Here is a 20,982-nt window from a genome sequence, read left to right as displayed (position 1 = left end):
TCAAATCAGAGATAATTTCTTTAAAATAGTCAAATGATCATCTAAATATGTACCTTCGACCATACGATGAGAATATAGATGTTGTTTTAAGTGTAGTTTGCTAGTTAGACTTTTCATCATACACAACTACTCCAATCTCAACCACAATGCTGTAATAGATTTTTCTTTTAAACAATCCTAGAGAATTTGATTCGATAGATGTAGATGAATCTGAGATAAGGCTTTTCGATGCTTGCGTTGTCTTTCCTCAATACTCCATGAAGATGTCATCTTTTCAAACCCTAACAAAGCATCATCCAAATCCATCTGTTCCAGAACAACCCGCATCATGACTTGCCACAGTGAAAATCTGGTGTTTCAATCCAACGACAGAATATAACTTCATGGTCGCCATAACTCTGAAAACAAACTAGTACCAGTTTGTTAAATTTATGACAATAAATGAAACATGATGTAGAAAAAAATTAAATTTTGAACACACAAATTTATGTGGAAAACCCTTGATAGGGAAAAATCACAGGAAGAAAGGAGAATATTTTGTTGTCAACCAATTTTGGTACAATTATCAAAGAAAAAGGAAAAACAGTGACTATTTAAGGTTATGTCATGGTACTCTAAAAATACACTTTATAAGTAAAGTGTAAATATAGATTGAAAAATAGGATTGATTTAATGAGTTGTTAATCCATAATGTCACGCCACAAAACTTCAAGGCTGATCTAAAGTAGAATTTGGGTCACCAAACTCTAATAGAAACTTTTACATTTTAAGATTGTTTGAATATTGATTATTGAGTAATACAAACTTGTTTATTCATTTAGATTATTTATTTATTTATTTAACATGTTGATAAGAGTTTTATTGATAAATATTATTCACGAATATATTCACAAACATTGTGTTGGATCGAGATGCACGTGAGAGGGGAGGGGGTGAATCACGCGTGGTTTTAGAAAACTTTCTTTTTCGATTTTTAAATCAAAGTACGTAGTGGAATTAAACACATAAATAATAAGAACACAAGTACGCAAACTCAGTCGATTTTATTTAGTTCGAAACCTTCGACGACTCCTACTCCAAGACCCAGGTCCCACAAACCTATCGATGAGTAATCCACTAAAGACCTCTTTCAGAACTACTGATAGAGGGGATCAAGTACAATAAAAAATCAGGATAAGTGTAACACGCTACACTTTTCTTTTCTATAGAAATTAAGTACAAAACAAACTTTGTTACCCAACACTTATAGATGATCGGATCAGGCTCAGTGCTGGACGACTTCTCAGCAGTTGTCGGGCGCAGCAGCTTCGTAGCAGAGCAGCAGCACGAAATCGGAGCAGTCAGAAAGTCAAACGGACGCATAGAAGCTAGTAGTAGAAGTGTACTTGAGTTATTCAAAGCCTTGGTTGAATATCTCTTTTAAAGAGGGTTGAAGGCACCTTCCATACCACTAAAGGCGTCTTCCATAGGCAAAGTTCATCCCACAAAACTAGTGTCATATCATCATCGAAGTCTTCTGAGTTATCTGACTGAAAGCGTTTTCTAAGCTTCCGAAGGCGCCTTCCATGAATAGTACTCAAAGCACCTTTTATCACCTGGAAAGTTCCTCAGGCACTATTTATCCAAGATCTTTTGTGCTCCTTTTATCCTGCAAAATATTTTAGTCCAATACATAAAATCTAAGATGTAAAATAAAGTTAACACAATAATAAAATTACAGTAATAATTAGTTTTTGTTCTTTCAAGACCAAGAACTAGTCAAGGTCTTAGTTTAGAGATCTAAAATAGACCTAAATGAGATCGACACCTATTGTCCCCTCAAACGGGGCGCGTCTTCACTGAGTCACTCTCCTCCGATGACTTATTTTTACTTACTAAGACTACATTTTGTATTGTTCTACTATAATTTATTTGAGAATGGTAAAACAAAAGATATAGTGTTTATTCAAAAAAAAAAAAAAAAATCTATTTAAAAATCGAATGGAGCTTCTGAAAATTGAGAATATTAAATTTATTAATAAAATAAAAATTATAACCTACTTATTTATGTACTTAATTATATCTTGCGTATAATGTCATTTAATGACTAGTAGAACTATTACACAAGCCAACTTGTAAGACTTAAATTTGTATATGGCGATGACCAAAATGGATGGCAGATGGTGGAGATTTAATGGAGTATTAAAATAAATTTTAATCTTATTGATGAATTGACTAAGATCATGATAATCTTGACTCAAAGACCTAGCTGATAGAACATGACTTGGTCTTTGGATCGTCTTGTATTATTAATTATCCAATTTATTCAACAATACAACAACAATAGCTGTTAGAGAACTTAGGAATGGAGAAACGAGTGATTCTTTCAAGATATTTCCATATCTAGATTATAAATAAAAATTAAATGGCTCAGAAATATATATACACAACTCATATAGCTACGAACTTAGTTCATAATAATGGTCATCTTGACCAATTAGTAGCTTTTTCATTTTTTAAATTCTAAATTAAGTCAATTATATTTTATCTTTAAATTGAAGAGTTGAATTATAATATTCAAACTAAAAAAATAAAATTTTAAAATTAAATACACGGGCATATATTTTAGATGTTTAATAATATTTTTTTATTTAATTTTTTAACTTCTGGATTAAGCTAATCAAAATTTACTTTTAGGATATATATATATATATAAATAAAGATAATATGTGTACGATTAATTTTTCAATTTTGGATAAAATTGAAGAAGTTAGGAGAACATATCATCTTATCCATCAAATAGTATATCAAGAGATAGAGTACTTACAATTACGATTAAATTATGATCGTGATCTAGCTACAATTAGTTATGATTCTTTCCTAAATTTATTGTCCCCAAATTATAATTTAAATTGGGATAAATGACCGAAGATCATTACCAATAATAGATAAGTGGCCAAACAATTTGAGGTTAAGTAAGGAGCAACTTTCGAACAGATCAAATTATCATCTAAGAGGACGATATATTTAAAAAAAAAAATCATAATTAATTATGACATAACTAATTCGATCATAATTATAATTAATCCATCTGTGTACCAGACGAGATGATAGCCTCAAAAGTCAGTGTCTTTTGCAAAGTGATTTCCAAATAAATTTAGTTGATCAGAGAGGCGGAACGTGAGGGAAAGCATGGCCCACTTTTGAATCGTCCTATTATTCTAACGCCGAGTCGCGAACTCGCAATTAGGGCCCCACTTTGGCCTCTCCACCTACTTCCTCCACCCTTCCTCCGTCCTCCCTCCCGTGGACGGCAACATTTGACGGCGAAGTTAGCGGCCATCTCATTATTGCGGTGGGCTCCGGGGTTCGACGGGTGGCACGCTGCCACGTACTCGTGGCAGCCAGTGACGCCGTTAATCCTCGCCTCATTGTCGAATGACGTCTCGCCGGTCCCGCGTATCATTTCGTTTCATTCGGACGGTAGGGCGATGGCAACTTCCTCGCGGTCCACCTTTTGACCCCGGCTCCTTCTTCACACGTTTCTTATATCGGTCCGATTTAATTATTGTGAATTTTCCCGTATCAGTACCAATACTGTTGCATATTCCAAAATCACACCTTAACGAATGACGCGACCGGTTAGGTTAGGTTTAGTAGATGTGAAATTATGGATAGTTATGGAGATTATTGAATATGTACCGCACGCGCCTACAAAAGCGGCCTCCATAGCAGACTTTTCTCATTACTCAAATTTCCAGTTTCATTTTTTTTTAACAATTAAACATGTGCCCCGGCCACCGCAGGCCCTCCTCGCCGCCGACGGGCACCGTGTGCGATGCGCGAAGCCCTTCCTTAGAGAAGGCCGCGCTTCTCCTCGAGCTCGCCGCCTCCGATGACCTCTCCACCTTCAAGCGGGCGGTGGAGGATGCCGGCCTTCCGCTCGACGTCGCCGCTCCATGGTACTGCCGCTCCTCCGACGGAGTTATGGGGTATCAGCTACGGACGCCGACCATGATCGCGGCCCTCTACGGCAGCACCTCCGTGATGGGATATATTCTCTCCGCCCGCCCCGCTGAGTCCGCTCGTTGCGCCGCCACCGACGGCGCCACCGCTCTCCACTGTGCTGCCGCAGGTGGCTCCGCGGCCTCCCTCGAGGTGGCGAAGCTCTTGATCGCCGCATCTCCTGACGTCATCGATGCCGTCGACACGAGCGGAAACCGACCAGGGGACATCGTGGCCCGGCAGCTCTCGAACTCCGTCTTCAAATCCCTCGAAGTACTCTTGAGATCTCCTGCTTGTCCTAGGGTTTCTTCCCCAAATAAAGAGGTAGCCAAAGTAAGCGAGAAGAAGGAATACCTGCAGTCCCCTGATTTGGTGCTTCCGGACATCAATTCCGGGATCTACGTAACCGACGAGTTCCGGATGTATGCTTTCAAGATTAAGCCGTGCTCGCGCGCCTACTCCCACGACTGGACGGAGTGCCCCTTCGCTCATCCCGGCGAGAACGCCCGGCGTCGGGACCCACGGAAGCACTCCTACAGCTGCGTGCCGTGCCCCGAGTTCCGCAAAGGCACTTGCCGCAACGGTGACGCCTGCGAGTACGCCCACGGGGTGTTCGAAAGTTGGCTCCATCCGGCACAGTACCGGACTCGGCTTTGCAAGGATGAGACTGGATGCAACCGCCGAGTCTGCTTCTTTGCGCACAAGGTGGATGAACTACGCACGGTGAACCCCTCGGCCGCTTCGATGACTGGAACCGCGTTGCCATCGCCCGGATCATCGCCACCGTCAGGTGTTTCATCCATGGACATGGTGACGGCCTTGTTGTTGATGCAGCAGTCTGGTTCGCCGGCGTCTTCTCAGACAGGCAGCGTGGCGAGTCCACAACCGTTGCAGTTGCCGAGCAGTAGGCTGAGGGCTTCAAAGAGTGCTAGGAACATGGAGGTAGACCTGGGGGTTCTTGGATCGGAAGGGTATCAGAAGAAACTTATAGATGATGCCCGAAGAACAAACAGCTTAGCTGCAGCCGTAGCTGCTGCTGGAGCTACTGATTACAACCACTTGCTTGGTTCTGTCGATCCATCACTACTAAATAAACTGCAGGGGCTTTCTGTGAGATCGATGCAACAGTCTCAGTTGCTGTCTAGCTATGGTGGTTCCTCATCTGCCGCCCCTACTTCCACTGCAACATCTTCCTTCGGTCTCGACAATTCAATGGCCAAGGCCATCATGGACTCGAGAGCTTCCGCCTTTGCTAAACGCAGTTTAAGTTTCTGCGACCGCGGAGCAACTGCTGGGCGTCAGTCCACTCTCTCCGCGATGACGATGATGGCCATCCCACCACCACCACCACCGGCTGAGTCGGATTGGAGCTCACCATATGGTAAATTGGATTGGAGCATTCAAGGTGAGGAACTGAACAAGCTCAGGAAATCTGCTACCTTTGCATACCGTAACAATCAAGCCATGCACGGAGGCATATCTTCTGCCACTGGCTCGAAAGAACCCGACGTGTCCTGGGTGAATTCTCTGGTGAAGGATGGTCCTGCAGTGGCTCCAGTGGGCAGGATGGGCGCAGGCAAGCAGCAGAATGGTTATCCAGTCAGGGATGGAGGCAATTCCCATGGCTCTGAGTTTTTCTATCCTTGGGTGGGGGACAAGATAATGGCATAGCCGATGCGATGAACAACTACTGACCTGTTTTTTCATTATATATGTTTTCTTGAAACAGTTGAAGCAATAGAATGCACGAAGGTAGTGAAGATCTTGAATTTCTTGGGTAGGGGAGATGTGTCATCCAAGAATTTGAAGCATTCAAATGTTCTTTGAATCTTGTATCAGTAAAACAGTTTGATACAAATTATCTCCTCTAGTATTGTTAAGGGATATACTTCCGAGATTTTAAGGAGTTCTTCAAATCAGTAGAGATCATGATCCCTCTAATTAAGAATCTTTACTTATCATTACTTTTCTATAAATATTGTATCAACAACACAATATAGTGATATGCAAAAAATTAATACAATATACTTCTTATTTTGATATCAGAGCCAAAGGACAATTCCAACTATAACTAACAACAATTGCTATCATGACATGGTTTGCTATCCTAATATTGATAAAACTAAATTAGGGGAATTACACTTTCTAAAAATTCCAAGTACTATCTATACTAAAATGTTATTGCTTATTTCAATTCTTTACTGGAGAATCCGCAATCCTAGCCTAGACGATAGTAACTCGGAATGAAGTCGGTGTAGAATAGATCAAAGTCATTCCTGAATATGCAATTTGGAAACAGTAAGACCAACGTCTTCTCAATTGACTTCTGTCAACATTGTCAGAAAAAGTCTCGGGTCAAGTCGTTGACCCCTCTTGTACCACCTCAAGACACTTGTGGACATCGTTGGAGAAAATAGTGGCCTTACAATATGGTGCACGCCTCATGCAACTCTGACTCCAACTACAGATAGTGAAGAAGGACGGGTTGTCCATAATTGAGTATTTTCAAAAGGTGAAATCCATCTCAGACGATTTCATAGGAGCTGGACATAGAGTTCCCAAGACCAATCTGGTGCTTTATATTCTCGGAGGACTCAAACTCGAGTATGAATCTATGGTGGTTGTCATAACAACCAAAAGTGAAGAAGTAAACATAAAAGAATTAACAGACATGCTACTTACTAATGAGCAACGATTGGAGTAGCTACATGCCACCGAGCCATCTCCCACGGCGTACCTGACTCTCGAATCATCTTGGAGAAAATTTCACAAAGGTGTCGGTCCAAATAAGCACTACTTCAGGGGACCCTCTGTTGGGCGGCCCCCCTTCTTTGAACCCTTCGGGGGCTCACAACCCTTACGGGTCATCCTCCACTTCTTCATTGGGCTAGTATCAAGCCCAATATTCAGAGAACCCAAGCCTAGCTCTTTTTATAATAGTCCATCGACTCCCAACTCATAATTAGCACTGCAGAGGATGTCCATACAGCGGAGGTCGACATAATGGATTTAAACGACCCAAGTGTCAACTATATGATAGGTTTGGTCATATCACTGCTAATTGTCATACATCATACCAGTGTCCGATCTGTAACATGAGTGGGGGCATTCTACAACATCATGTCGACGCTGTTTTGACCATAATTTTAATTCTTCTCCACCATCAACTATGATAGTCGAACTTGACATAATCTCTTATCCTGCTTAGTACCCTGATTCAGGCACCATCGATCATCTTATAGTATATTTATAGAGTGTACATGTTCACTCCCCGTATCAAGGTATAGAACAAATTGTTGTTGGCAATGGGTATGGTTCTTCCCATATCTAATATTGGTGGTGACATCTATTTTTAGCCTTGCTAGATTATTGTAGCTTCGAAATATATTATATGTGTTCGTCATTACTAAAAATCTACTCAGTGTTGCTCGTTTTACGACTAACAATAGTGTGTTTTTTTTGAATTTCATTAGACTTTTTGTGCTATTAAGGATCATACTACGAAGATGGAACTACTTCGAGGTATCCTTAAAGAGATGGTCTCTATCGTCGAGCCCATACTAGTGATCCTCTACCAAGCGGTCTACTTGTCTTGGAGAGCGTTCTTCTGCCATCATCTGGGACATCCGACATCCGCTACAATTGCTCATCTTATTTCTCATTATGGTTGTTGGTTGCTACTCGGAAAATCTAATGGTTCCACTGTACAAAAATTTTGTACAAAGGTCTGAACCTTTTCCTAGCTACCACGTGTTCTTTTAAATTAAACTTGGATCGCCTGCGGAACTTAATACGTTTGATCCAAAGTTTAATCTATTTGTTCTTTTAGGTTTAGACTCGGATCTTCTGCGGAACTTAACACGTTCAATCCAAATCACCTACGTTATTAATTTCATTAAATATTAATTTCTAAAATTGGCTTCCAGTACTGACGTGGCGAGGCACATGACCTTCTTGGATATGGGAACAACGACCACCGACTAGACAAAGCCTTTTAAGGAAAGTTAATATTTAATTTCCTTAAATAACTTTAGGTCAACCGAAAAGAACAATCAAATCACAAGGAAAAGAAAAAAAAATAAAAGAACACAACATCGAAAATAAATTCGAAATACTAGAATCGCATGCCTCTTGTATTTGGTATTATTTTCAAAAATAACTAGTATGATGCGGAAAGGAAAAATACTAATTATACCTTTTAGAAAGACCTCTTGATCTTCTACCGTATTCCTCTTCTAACCTCGGACGTTGTATGGGCAACGATCTTCCGAGATGAGAACCACCAAGCACCTTCTTCTTCCTTACAAGTTTCGGCCATCAAAACTTCTCCTAGGATGAAGATGTTCGGCCACCACCACCATGCTCCAAGGGATGCTAGAAACAAAACTTTCTTTCTCTCCTTCTTCTTCTTCTTCTCTAAACTAGATCCGGCCACCATATGAATCTCCACAAGAAGGATGAGGTTCGGACATCAAAGAGAAGAGAGGAGGAGAGGATGGCCGGCCACACCAAGGGAGAAAAAGAGGGAGAAAATAGAATAGAGTTGTTCACCATGAAGCCTTCTCTACCCCCTCTTTTATAATCCTTGGTCTTGGCAAATAAGGAAAATTTAATAAAAACTTCCTTAATTCTTTTGCCATTGAAAAGGAAAATTTATTTAATTAAAAATAATTTTTCTTTTCAATTTACAATGGCCGGCCACACCATAAAATTTCCAAGCAAATAAAATTTTAAACACAAATTAAAACTTCCTTATTTGCTTCCGGAAATTTATAAAAAATTTCTCCAATAATTTTTCCCTTCATGATTGGTTAATAAAAAGGAAATTTTATAAATTAAAATCTTTCTTTTAACATGTGGATAAAAAAAAGTTATCTCTAAAAATTAAAATCTCTTTTAATTTACAAATAAGGAAAGATATTAAATCTTTTCTTAATCTTTTGTAGAAACTAATAAAAGAGAATTTTTTAATTTTTAAACTTTCTTTTAAATAATAAACATGATTAGTAGGAAAGTTTTTACCAAAATTAAAATCAACCTTTTAATCTACAAATAAGGAAAGAGATTTAGCTCTTCTCTTAATCTTTTGTAGAATTTTATAAAAGGAAAGATTTAAATTTTTAAACTCTCTTTTAAATTATGTTATCCACATAAGAAAAATTTTAAAAATAAAAATCCTTTTATTTAAATTTGGGCCGGCCACACCAAGCTTGAACCCAAGCTAGGGCCGGTCACCTTGAAGCACCCATGAACCAAACTTTGGCCGGCCCTAGCTTGGACTCCAAGCTAGCTTGGCCGGCCCCTATGGGATGGGTAAGAAGGTGGGTATAGGTGGGTGTAGTACTCTATAATTAAGAGGCTACGATAGGGACCGAGAGGAGGAATTGGTTTTGGTCTCCCGATAAACGTGTTAGCCCCAAACACACAACTTAATTTTATCAATAATAATTCATTCCACTAGAGAACTATTATTGAACTACCGCACCAATCCCAAATTACATTTTGGGCTCCTTCTTATTATGAGTGTGTTTGTGTTTAAGATGTCGAATGCCCACTAATTAAGTAAGTTACTGATAACTTAATTAATATCTAGCTCCAAGAGTAGTACCACTCAACTTCATCGTCATGTCGGACTAAGTCCACCTGCAGGGTTTAACATGACAATCCTTATGAGCTCCTCTTGGGGACATTCTCAACCTAGATCACTAGGACACAGTTTCCTTCTATAATCAACAACACACACTATAAGTGATATCATTTTCCAACTTATCGGACTTATTGATTTATCGAACTAAATCTCACCCATTGATAAATTAAAGAAATAAATATCAAATATATGTGCTTGTTATTATATTAGGATTAAGAGCACATACTTCCATAATAACTGAGGTCTTTGTTCCTTTATAAAGTCAGTATAAAAGAAACAACCTCAAATGGTCCTACTCAATACACTCTAAGTGTACTAGTGTAATTATATAGTTAAGATAAACTAATACCTAATTACACTACGACCTTCCAATGGTTTGTTCCTTTCCATCTTGGTCGTGAGCTACTGTTTATAATTTATAAGGAACCGATAACATGATCTTCTGTGTGTGACACCACACACCATGTTATCTACAATATAAATTAATTGAACAATTACATTTATTATAAATGTAGACATTTGACCAATGTGATTCTTATTTCTAGATAAATGTTTATACCAAAAGCTAGGCTTTTAGTATACATCCTAACAATCTCCCACTTATACTAAAAGACTAAGCTGCTATATCTGCTACCATACATCTGATTCCCAAACCTTCAACATGCCCATCAAAAGCTCTTGCCTTAAGGGCTTTAGTGAAAGGATCTTCTAGGTTATCACTTGATGCAATCTAGGCAGCAACAACTTCTTCTCGTTTATACGATTTCTCGTATTGGGTGGTACTTGCGCTCTATTACGTTTACTTGCCTTATAGACTTATGGTTTCTTCGAGTTTGCTATTGCACCACTATTATTACAATGAATTGTAATAATCTTTGGACAAACCAGAAATCATATCTAAGTCCATCTTGAGGTTATTGAGTCATTTAGCTTTTATGACTACTTCAGAGGCTTGCTATATACTCAGCTTCTATGGTGGAGTCCAGAAAAACACCTATGCTTATCACTCTTCCATAGTTATGACTTTTCCTCCTAAAGTAAACACAAAACCCCGAGGTTGACTTATTATTGCCCCTATCTGATTAGAAGTCAAAATTCATGCAACCCACAGGGACCAAATTAACTGCCTTGTAAGCTAGCATATAATCTCTAGTGCCTCTAAGGTACTTTAATATATGCTTTACTACAGTCCAATGTCCTTGTCTAGGGTTACTTTGATATCTGTTAACTATGCCCTTGGCAAAACAGATTTCTGATCTCGTGCATAGCATACATTAGGCTGTCTATCTTTCGAAGCATAAAGAACTGCATACATGTCCTCAATCTCCTTTGATGTCATCGGAGACATCTCTTTAGATAAAGACACTCCATGCTTAAAAGGTAGAAAACCTTTCTTGGAGTTTTACATGCTAAAACGAGCTTGTTATATAAATCTTGAGATAAGCACAACATTCTTTTCTTGCGAACCTTGTTCCCAAGAATATGTGCTTATTTTCCTAAGTCCTTTATAACGAATTGCTTGGACAACCATACCCTTACTTCCGATAACACCTTGATATTGTTTCCAACTATAAAAAAATGTAATCTACGTATAGTACAAGAAATATCACCACGTTTCCATCACACCTTTTGTATACACAAAACTTATCTAGTTACTAAATAAATCCATAGGTCTGGATAACTTTGATAAACTGGATTTTCCAAGACCTTTGAAGCTTTGTCTCAGTCCATAGACTGATTGAGCTTGCACACAAGATGCTCTTAGCCCTTTGCAATGAACCCTTCTGGTTGCTTTATATGGATGCTTTCTTCAAGACTTCCATTAAGGAATGCTGTCTTGACATCCACTTGCCAAATAGATAAAAGAATCCAGATAGACTTAAGCATGACTACCAATGAAAAAGTTTCCTTTTTCATCAAGTCTTGCTTTGAAAGTTTCTACCTTCCTGTCTATCCCTCTTTTCCTATTATAGACCTTTTTATACCCAAAGGCTTTTACACCATTTGGTGGTTCTACAAACTTCCAGATTTTATTAGAATACGTATATTCTAATTCTGTTATTCATTACTCTTTGTCAAGATGCTGCATCTTTATCTTGGAGTGCTTCGTCATATGTCCGGAGATCAGGTTCATGTCCTCCAGGGATCGAGTCCAAAAACTCTCCCAAAACATAAATCTTTTTAGGTTGCCTAACAACACTCCCACTACGACGAGGCACTTTCTGCAATTGTGTATCATTTGTGATATGTGTTGCAGTTTCTTGTGATATTTCATCTTGTACAGTTGGTACTAGGTTAGACATGTCCTTTATTATTTCCTTAAGAACAAATTTACTTATGGGCACGTAATTTATTACATAGTCCTTTTCTAAAAATCGTTCATTGATGCTAACAATGACCTTCTGATTTTTAAGACTATAATCCTACTTTCATTTCTCTAGGATAACCCATAAACAAGTGAATTCCTGTCCAACTTATCATTATCTCTCTTCAGCATATGTGCTGGACTACCCGAATCCGAATATGCTTCAAAATAGGCTTACGCTTATTCAGCAATTCTATATGAGTAGAGAGTTCTGACTTTGGAAGGTACTACATTCACTTTCGTTTCCAGAGTATATTCTTAAAATGAATTTGGTAATAACTCATCATCAATCTACTTATTTCTATAAGAGTCCTATACCTTCCTTTTTCTACACCATTATGTTGGGGTGTACCAGGTGCAGTTAGTTGGGATTGAATCCCTACTTCTGATAAGTGACTCCTAAATTCTCCCAAGAGGTACTTGCCACTACGATCTCACCGTAGTATCTTTTACTTTAACGTTTCTCCTCATCAGCCTTGTACTATTTGAATCGGGTGCGCTCGTCGTGCTTCGTTGCTTGTTTCTTCAAAGTGATGCGCAGCGGAATACAAAGAAACAAACTACAACAATGCTAACAATAGGATTTTACTTGGTATCCACCTCACAAGAGGTGACTAGTCCAAGGATCCACGCACACACACACACCTCCACTAATAAACACTCCTTTTCGGTAACTACAGAAGGCGGAGAAGCCCTACAAGACTCTCAATACAAGTAGAAGAAAGGGTAGTAAAGAATAAGCAAAGGCTTACAAGAGATGCAGTAAAAAACCCTAGCTTCTTCTTCTTCTCGTTGCAACTCGCCTCTTGACTTGGATGAACCTCCAAGAACCTTCAAGAATTGGCGGTGAGGAGCTTAGAGAGTGCTGGGGAGGAGCTGTGATGAATCTCGAATGAATCGGTGAAGATCTGCCGAAGGAAATGAACGGTCGAATCCCGATCGATTGGAATGCTCCCAATCGATCGGGGAGGCTTTGGATCGATCCACGGATCGATCCAGAACGCCTCTGTGCTCTGGAAAAACTTCTGGATCGATCACGGATCGATCCAGAGCGCCTCTGTGCTATGGAAAAACTTCTGGATCGATCCACGGATCGATCCAGCGCTTATCGCGCGAAGCAGCAGCATCCCAATCGATCCACTGATCGATTGAGACCTCTGGATCGATCCACCGATCGATCGGGACCTCTGGATCGATCGACCGATCGATCCAGATGGGATCGATCCGCGGGACTCACCGGATCAATCCACGGATCAATCCAAACCTGCTGGATCAATCCACGGATCAATCCAAACCTGCTGGATCAATCGGCTGATCAATCCAGATCTTGGTTTTTGCCCAAAACCAAGCCCAAAGCCCCCTAAACCAACATCTAGTCAACCATGACTTGTTGGTACATAAGACCTAGCATCCGGTCACCCTTGACCAGCTAGGACTCTTTCACCAAGTGTCTGATCAATCCCTTTGACCCACTTGGACTTTTCTCTTCTTGCCAAGTATCCGGTCACTCCCTAAGACCTACTTGGACTTTTCTTCCTCGTGCCAACTATCCGGTCAATCCCTTTGACCTACTTGGACTCTCACCAGATGTCTGGTCAACCTTGACCCATCTGGATTTCTCTTGCCTGGCTTCACTCACCAGGACTTTCCCAATTGCCTAGCTTCACTCACTAGGTCTTTCACCTGGCTTCACTCACCAGGATTTTTCTCCTGCCTAGCTTCACTCACTAGGACTTCCCAATTGCCTAGCTTCACTCACTAGGTCTTTCACCTGGCTTCACTCACCAGGATTTTCCTCCTGCCTAACATCCCAGTTAGGACTTCCCAGTCAAGTATCCGGTCATTCTTGACCTACTTGACTCTTCTTCAATCAACCTTGTATTGTCAAACATCGAAATCCAAACCAAGACTCAAGCTTGGTCAACCAGGTCAACCTTGACCTGAGGAATGTTGCACCAACAATCTCCCCCTTTTTGATGTTTGACAATACCAACACTATCACTTACAATACTACATGTAAGTTAGGCTAATCTCATAGCCTAAACCTTCTTCATGCCACTAGGTAATGAATACATAAGTTAAGCCCTTCATTCTCCCCTAAGAGGGCAAACTCCCTCTAGGTGATAAAAGCCTAACTTACTCCCTTTCATTCTCCCCCTATTGGCACACATCAAACCATGCCCCATTTTTTGGCACACATCAATAGATTCACTTGTTGAAAACTCTCCCCTTGAAGAGTTGCTCATCATCGTTCACAACTTCACTCGTTGTGATCAGCACGATAATGAAGGTCCCATACCCTTCATTAACCTTAACCCTACATTCTCCCCCAATGTAGAAAAATGCCCATCCTTGAGCATTATCCACTTGAAACCACTTGAACAATGAGGATATTCACTCCCCATTAAAGTTCAAACACTCAACCTTGAGCATGTTCTTAACGGAAGGTTAACCACCTTCCAAGGTTCATGAAAAATAATTTTTATGTCTTTAAAGAGTCCCTCCCCATAAAGACATGGTGGTAACTTCTGTCATTGCACCAAAAATGACTTGGAATCCCCAAAACTTTAGGAAACCCAATTTTAGAAGTTTTGAGGTTCAAATATTCAAAATTTGAAACAAACCTCAACCTAAACTTCAACTTAGCCTTCCTTAACCAATCCATCCTTGTTTTCCACACGAAAACACCATTTTTATGTATACAAATGTATTTTCAGGGGTTTGGAATGGTTACCTAGACTAAAATAGGTTCAAAATGCTGAAAATAAGCTTTTCCAGCCAAAATCAGCATCTTCAATCGATTGGAGTTGAGTTCCAATCGATTGAACCCTGCTGAATCGATCCACTGATCGATTCAATCTTCTTGGATCGATCGGCTGATCGATCCAGCGAGCTTCTGATCGATCGACTGATCGATTGAGGCACTCCAATCGATCCACTGATCGATTGGAGGCCTGAAATTGCTGAAATTCAATTTCAGCCAATTTCAGAAACCCCTAGAAAATTCTACAAAATTCCAAAAATCGTAAAACTTTGTGTAGACATTATTTAGGGTATAATTTATCATGGAAAAATAGTTTTCTATGAAAATGCATCATATTTTCAAATATTGACACAAACTTGAGAACTTGCAAAAACTTTAGTGTTTTCTTCAAGTTTGTGTCTAACTATTCAATGGTGATTACTATCAAAAGATAGCCTTCACCAAGGTTTTCCAAAATTATTTTGAAAACATTTTCAAAACCAATATCCCACCATGTTCCTTGGGCTTAATGCACATGACTTGTACATTAGCTTTTCCAATGATGGGAAAACACATAACTATGTGTTTTGATGAACTTAAAACTCAAGGAAATGCACTAACTCAGCATGTTGAGTTTTGTTCGTCTTCCTAACATCTCACTTGTATCTATTGTGCATAAAACACATACAAGTCATCTTATAGGTCTTTGTGAGATGTTAATTTTGGTTTTGCTCTAACCTAGGGTTCATGCATATTTATCTAGTCATCTTGTGGATATTGACCATCCACCTAGGATGTCATTTGGTATGCCACTTGATGATAACTGCCATTTGTCCTTAATTTTAAGGAAATAACATAATGCATGATAATGTTATGGCATACATCAAAAAGAAATAATTTTCAGAAGAAAATTTCCTATAACTACATGATGTATGTATGTCATGACATGGTATTTTTGAGTTTTTCATAATAAGTCATGAATGCACAAATAAAACATGATGTCATGGCATATAATGGGCAACCAAACATGGCAAGATTTTGCATAATTAAAATATACCTAGATTATCTATCTAAATATCCTTAACCCTTAGCTAATCCTAAAGCATAAACCCTAGATTGCCCAATTTCCTTAGGAAAATGCCAAAACCCAACTTGACATTTCTTTAATCTCTTGAATTAATTATGCCAATTAAAAATTTAAAACATTCCTCAAATGTTGGCATATTTCATTTTCCCATAAGAGTAATCACTTTAAATTAAGGCTTAGATTTGCCTTAAATTCCTAAGACAATACCAAAGTCCCAATTTGGTATTTCTTAACACTTGATTTCTTGTGCCATTTAAAGTCATCTCAAATTTCTTCCTTTATAGCACATTTTACTCTTTCCAAGAGTAACAATAAATCCATTTCATTTTCAAAGGTTAACAAAAACCTTGAAAATGCTCCTTGAGTGTCAATTTCTTCAAAGTTGGGTTAACTACCCTTCTTCTCAGAGTTGACACTCTCTAACCCATCTATGGGATAGAGAAAATGCTCCTAGGAACCCAAAACCTATTGGTGCTCCTTGGATGCTCTAGGTATTCACTAGGGATAACTTCCCTAGATACCTTCCTAGTGACCTTGTGTGGTTTCTTAGAAGTCTTGGTCACTTTTTCTAGGTCAACTCTAGGGATTGCTTCCCTTGTAACCTTCTTTGTGACTTTCTTAGACTTCTTAGAAGTCTTAGTCACATTTGTTGCAAAAATACTCTTAGGGATAACTTCCCTTGTATTTTTGGCTTGACCACTAGACCTAGGGTTGGTTCCATAACTATATGGAACCCTATGGTAAGAGATTACATCCTTCTTAGCCTTTGGTTTGTATCCCAAACCCCTATGGCCATTAGATGACCTTTGTGCTCCTAGACCTAGGCTATGCTCATTTTGCCCTTTTAGGATATTTTCCATCCTTTTTAGGGTCTTTTCCATTTTATCAAGCCTTGACCTCAAGACTTGATTTTCTATCACTAAGTCCTTAGTTTTTGGTTTTCCATTAAATTTATGAGCATTTTTATTTCTAGGCTTGTAGCTAAGGTCCTTAGTGTGTTTGCCTAGATTTTTATCTACCTTCCTAATCCTAGGTGTGGTAGTTTTAGCATGGTAAGCTACATTATTTTCCTTAATTTTACCATGCTCTCTATTCTTATGGTAAATAGCATTAAAATGATATAAGTTAGAACTAGCATGCTTTTTACCATAATGTAAAGGGATAGACTCAATAAAAGTTACCTTCCTTTTTACCTTAGAGGCTCCCCCTTGACTTGAGCTTCCTCCTTGAGCCTTGACCATCTTCTTCCCCTTAGGGCATTGACTCCGGTAATGCCCCTTTTGATTGCAAGAGAAGCACACAATATACTCCTTGCTCTTCTTTGTTCCGGGGATGGTCTCCTTTGGCTTCTCCTTGCCCTTAGGTGCCACTTGGCCCTTCTTCTTGGCCAATTTAGGGCACTTGCTTTTGTAGTGCCCATGTTCCCTACATTCAAAACATATAATATGATTCTTATTATTAATTGAACTATTTATACCTTCTTGTGTAGGGGTGGCACTTGCTCCTCCATTTGATATGAATGTAGAGGCTTCCTCTTGATCCGAAATCGATTTCCCTCCAATTGATTTATCTTGACTTGTGGAGGTGGAAGCTTCTTCATCCTCTTCTTCTCTTGACTCGGATGTGGAGGATTCTCCTTCTTCTTGATCCGGTGTCACCAAGAGTTGCTCCCCCTCAATCCTAGAGGTGGAGGCTTCACCTTCTTCTTCATCCTCTTGTACATGAAACAAGGAATATGCTCCTTCCTTGCTCTTTTGATTACACTCCCTTGAGAATGAAGCTTCTTCTTGGACTTCTTCTTCGGAGGTTGAGCATCTCTCAACCTCGGAGTCCTCCTCTTGGTCTTGCTCCAAAGAGTCACCCTCTCTGGATTCTTCTTGCTCTTGTACATGAAACAAAGAATATGCTCCTTCCTTGCTCTTTTGATTACACTCCCTTGAGAATGAAGCTTCTTCTTGGACTTCTTCTTCGGAGGTTGAGCATCTCTCAACCTCAGAGTCCTCCTCTTGGTCTTGCTCCAAAGAGTCACCCTCTCTGGATTCTTCATGGGGATCTCTTCATAAAGCTTGGCCAATTTACTCCACAATTCCTTTGCATCTTCAAATTCTCCAATTTTGCAAAGGATGGTGCTTGGCAATAAATTGACCAAAAGCTTGGTCACTTTGTCATTGGCCTCGCACCTTTGGACTTGCTCTTGACTCCACTTGCTCCTCTTGAGAACTTTGCCCTTTGAGTTTGTTGGAGTCTTGAAGCCTTCCATAAGAGCAAACCATTGCTCTATCTCCATCATAAGAAAATTTTCGATTCTTGATTTCCAAGAATCAAAGCTCGTGGAAGTGTATGGTGGAGCCACCCTCGTGTCGAATCCGAGCCCATCTCGGAATTCCATTGTAGAAGTTGAGCTTTTGAATTTCTTTGGCTTTGACAATTTTGCTTCAACTTCTTCACCCTCTAGCTCTTCTTGTTATGCTTGACCCTTCCGGTGATGATTTCGGTGAAGAGCGGTCTCGCTCTGATACCACTTCGTTGCTTGTTTCTTCAAAGTGATGCGCAGCGGAATACAAAGAAACAAACTACAACAATGCTAACAATGGGATTTTACTTGGTATCCACCTCACAAGAGGTGACTAGTCCAAGGATCCACGCACACACACACACCTCCACTAATAACTACCGAAGGCGGAGAAGCCCTACAAGACTCTCAATACAAGTAGAAGAAAGGGTAGAAAAGAATAAGCAAAGGCTTACAAGAGATGCAGTAAAAACCCTAGCTTCTTCTTCTTCTCGTTGCAACTCGCCTCTTGACTTGGATGAACCTCCAAGAACCTTCAAGAACTGGCGGTGAGGAGCTTAGAGAGTCTTGGGGAGGAGCTGTGATGAATCTCGAATGAATCGATGAAGATCTCCGAAGGAAATGAACGCGAAACTGAGCTTCCCAATCGATCCAAACTGAACTGGATCGATTGCTTCCCGTTGGATCGATCCACGGATCGATCCGCGCCTGCTACTGGCACGGATGATCACCCTGGATCGATCAGCTGACCGATCCAGAAGCTGCATCGCTTCAGTATGCTGCTGGATCAGCGGATCGATCCAGATCTGCTGGATCGATCCACGGATCAATCCCAACCTTCTGGATCAATCCACGGATCAATCCAAACCTGCTGGATCAATCCACGGATCAATCCAAACCTGCTGGATCAATCCAGATCTTGGGTTTTGCCCAAAACCAAGCCCAAAGCCCCTAAACCAACATCTAGTCAACCATGACTTGTTGGTACATAAGACCTAGCATCCGGTCACCCTTGACCAGCTAGGACTCTTTCACCAAGTGTCGAATCAATCCCTTTGACCCACTTGGACTTTTCTCTTCTTGCCAAGTATCCGGTCACTCCCTAAGACCTACTTGGACTTTTCTTCCTCGTGCCAACTATCCGGTCAATCCCTTTGACCTACTTGGACTCTCACCAGATGTCTGGTCAACCTTGACCCATCTGGATTTCTCTTGCCTGGCTTCACTCACCAGGACTTTCCCAATTGCCTAGCTTCACTCACTAGGTCTTTCACCTGGCTTCACTCACCAGGATTTTTCTCCTGCCTAGCTTCACTCACTAGGACTTCCCAATTGCCTAGCTTCACTCACTAGGTCTTTCACCTGGCTTCACTCACCAGGATTTTCCTCCTGCCTAACATCCCAGTTAGGACTTCCCAGTCAAGTATCTGGTCATTCTTGACCTACTTGACTCTTCTTCAATCAACCTTGCGTTGTCAAACATCGAAATCCAAACCAAGACTCAAGCTTGGTCAACCAGGTCAACCTTGACCTGAGGAATGTTGCACCAACAGTACTCTTTGAATTAATCAAAGCACTTAGTCTTGCGGCACATTAAGTAAATGTATTTGTATCTTGAATAGTTGTCTATAAAATAGATGAAATATTCGATACTACCTCTTGTCTGGATAGTCATAGGATCACACAAATCAGAATGAAATAATTTCAACATATCTTTCGCTCCATACCCCTTAGACTTAAAAGCTTCTTGGTTATTTTTCCTTCCAAGTAAGACTCGCAGGTTGGAAAGATTTCCACTACCAATGAACCCAAAAGTTCATCAGCTACCAATGAATCCTACTCAAGTTAATATAACCTAGCCTTAGATGCCAAAGATATAATTGGTTCATTTCCGAAGGTTGCTTTCTCTTAAAGTTAGAAGATGTGTTATAATTTCCATTTATTGCATCGTGGGAGTTATTGGATTATAAATTGTCAACCAACATACCAGAATAGATAACTTCTCTATTTTTCTTGATAACAGCTTTGTTATCAAAATAGACACAATATCTATTCTATAATAGTTTAGAAACTGAAATCAGGTTCTTTCTAAACTTAGTACGTAAAGATAATTTCTAATAATCCATATTTTATTCCTATTTAAAGGATAAATATCTCCCACTGCAACAGCTGCCACTTTTACAGCAGTGCCCATGGGGATGGTGTTTTAATTTTCATTTAGTTGTCGGATTTCCTGGAACCCTGCAATGAATTGCGAACATGATTAATAGCATCTGTATCTACACTCCAGGTTCTAGTAGATAACACCACTAAATATGTTTCAACTAATGAATTAAATACACCTATATTATTCTTTAGTTCTAAAAAGACAGACTACCTTAATGTCCAAGTCCTATTTCCAATTTTTACAATCGGGACTACTAAGTCTTTTCTATAGTATAACAGCTAGGGAATTGACAAACATTTTAAATCCTAAGAATCACAAAAATATTTGGTCAAGATCAATTCCTTAAAATTCCCATGAATTTTGTATGCCACGATAGTGTGGACGTATACAAAATCAAAGAAGAGATTTTATCCATTAATTTTATTATCTCGTCAACTTTACTTTATGACGAATAAAATTAATAATTGATCTTTCTTTGATCAAATATTTGGTCAAAACTTTTGAATTTAAAATAACATTGATTCCTCAAACAATATTATTTAAATTCTCCAACACCTCAAACACCGTGAATTTTGCATGTCACGATAGTGTGGACGTATACAAAATTAAACATTTGTAAGAGGAGGGGTTTACCCATTAATTATCTTGTCAATAAATCTTTATGACAAATAAAATTACCTCAAACACCGTGAATTT

At 39.5% G+C, this 20,982-nt stretch overlaps 1 protein-coding gene across 1 annotated transcript; it reads left to right on the top strand.

Moving 5' to 3' along the window:
- The first annotated feature begins 3,717 nt into the window (after positions 1–3,717).
- On the top strand, positions 3,718–5,842 carry LOC122021038 (zinc finger CCCH domain-containing protein 33-like). The gene has a single exon (XM_042579108.1). The coding sequence runs from the start codon at positions 3,766–3,768 to the stop codon at positions 5,653–5,655; it is 1,890 nt and encodes a 629-aa protein (XP_042435042.1). The 5' UTR covers positions 3,718–3,765; the 3' UTR covers positions 5,656–5,842.
- The last annotated feature ends 15,140 nt before the right edge of the window (positions 5,843–20,982 follow it).

The sequence above is a fragment of the Zingiber officinale genome, chromosome 1A, assembly GCF_018446385.1.
Source record: "Zingiber officinale cultivar Zhangliang chromosome 1A, Zo_v1.1, whole genome shotgun sequence".
Classification (NCBI taxonomy): domain Eukaryota; kingdom Viridiplantae; phylum Streptophyta; class Magnoliopsida; order Zingiberales; family Zingiberaceae; genus Zingiber; species Zingiber officinale.
The sequence above is the reverse complement of the archived record's forward strand: the minus strand, read 5'-3'. Positions and strand labels throughout refer to the sequence as shown.

Bases quoted from the DNA above. Each gene is read 5' to 3' on its own strand.
- LOC122021038 (XM_042579108.1), top strand. From the start codon at position 3,766: ATGTGCCCCGGCCACCGCAGGCCCTCCTCGCCGCCGACGGGCACCGTG.